Here is an 857-nt window from a genome sequence, read left to right on the forward strand (position 1 = left end):
AAAGGGCAGACTTAGATCCTTATTCACCACATTTTCTATATTGGAAGATATATTTTTATTCATTATTTAGCATCTGCTCTTTCCCAGGTACTGTTCCAGGTAATGATGCTTTTTCAGTGAGAAAACAAAACAAAACAAAATAAAACAAAGACACACACAGTTCCTTTCCTCATGAAGCTTGCTTTCTACTGAGATTATTACAATAACTTCTTTTCACTTCTTCCCAGCATTAGTCACTAATTGGACACTAATACAAAATGTGATCTTTGTTCTCTAAAAGACTACTGTAATTTGTCTCCAAAGCAGAAATACCCTTGATGTCCAACAAAACCATCATGGATGTCAATTGTTAAGGGCCCACACCCAACAGACTGTGTTTAGTTTTTGTGTGTTAGCTCACCTAACTCATGAATTTGGCAAATATATATTGATCATTGTTCTAGACAATGGGGATAGGGTAGTGGCAAAAATCTTTGCCCTCATGCATCTTATGAAGAGGAGACAGAAAACAAACAAACAAATAATAATATACCTACAGTATGTCAAAAAATAAGAGCGATAGAGAAAAATTGACCCTGTGAAAACATTTAAGGAAGGCGGGGGCGGGGTGGTGCGACATAAAATCTTGTAGTCAAGGAACAGCTCACTGAGATCGTGACCTTGGAGGAAGTCCTGAAGAAGGTGGAGTATGACATGCACGTATCTGGAGGAGACTCCCAGCCCAGATGAACAGCAGTGCAAACTTCCTGTAGCAGGGGGGAGTCCAGTGTGCGGATGAATGGCGAGGAGGCCTGTGTGACTTAACGTGGAATGAGAACAAGGGAAAAGCACAGAAGATGAAATCTGAGAAGTGAAAG

General features: G+C 39.9%; 1 protein-coding gene across 1 annotated transcript in view; it reads left to right on the forward strand.

Annotated features, from left to right (window-relative positions):
* Positions 1-857, forward strand: part of SLCO1C1 (solute carrier organic anion transporter family, member 1C1) — a 58,889-nt gene that overhangs the window by 18,108 nt on the left and 39,924 nt on the right. The window contains 1 exon segment of the mRNA XM_008582366.1: positions 71-99. Within this exon segment, the coding sequence (XP_008580588.1) occupies positions 71-99 (29 nt within the window).

Source organism: Galeopterus variegatus, unplaced genomic scaffold (assembly GCF_000696425.1).
Source record: "Galeopterus variegatus unplaced genomic scaffold, G_variegatus-3.0.2 Scaffold2592, whole genome shotgun sequence".
In the NCBI taxonomy this organism is placed as follows: domain Eukaryota; kingdom Metazoa; phylum Chordata; class Mammalia; order Dermoptera; family Cynocephalidae; genus Galeopterus; species Galeopterus variegatus.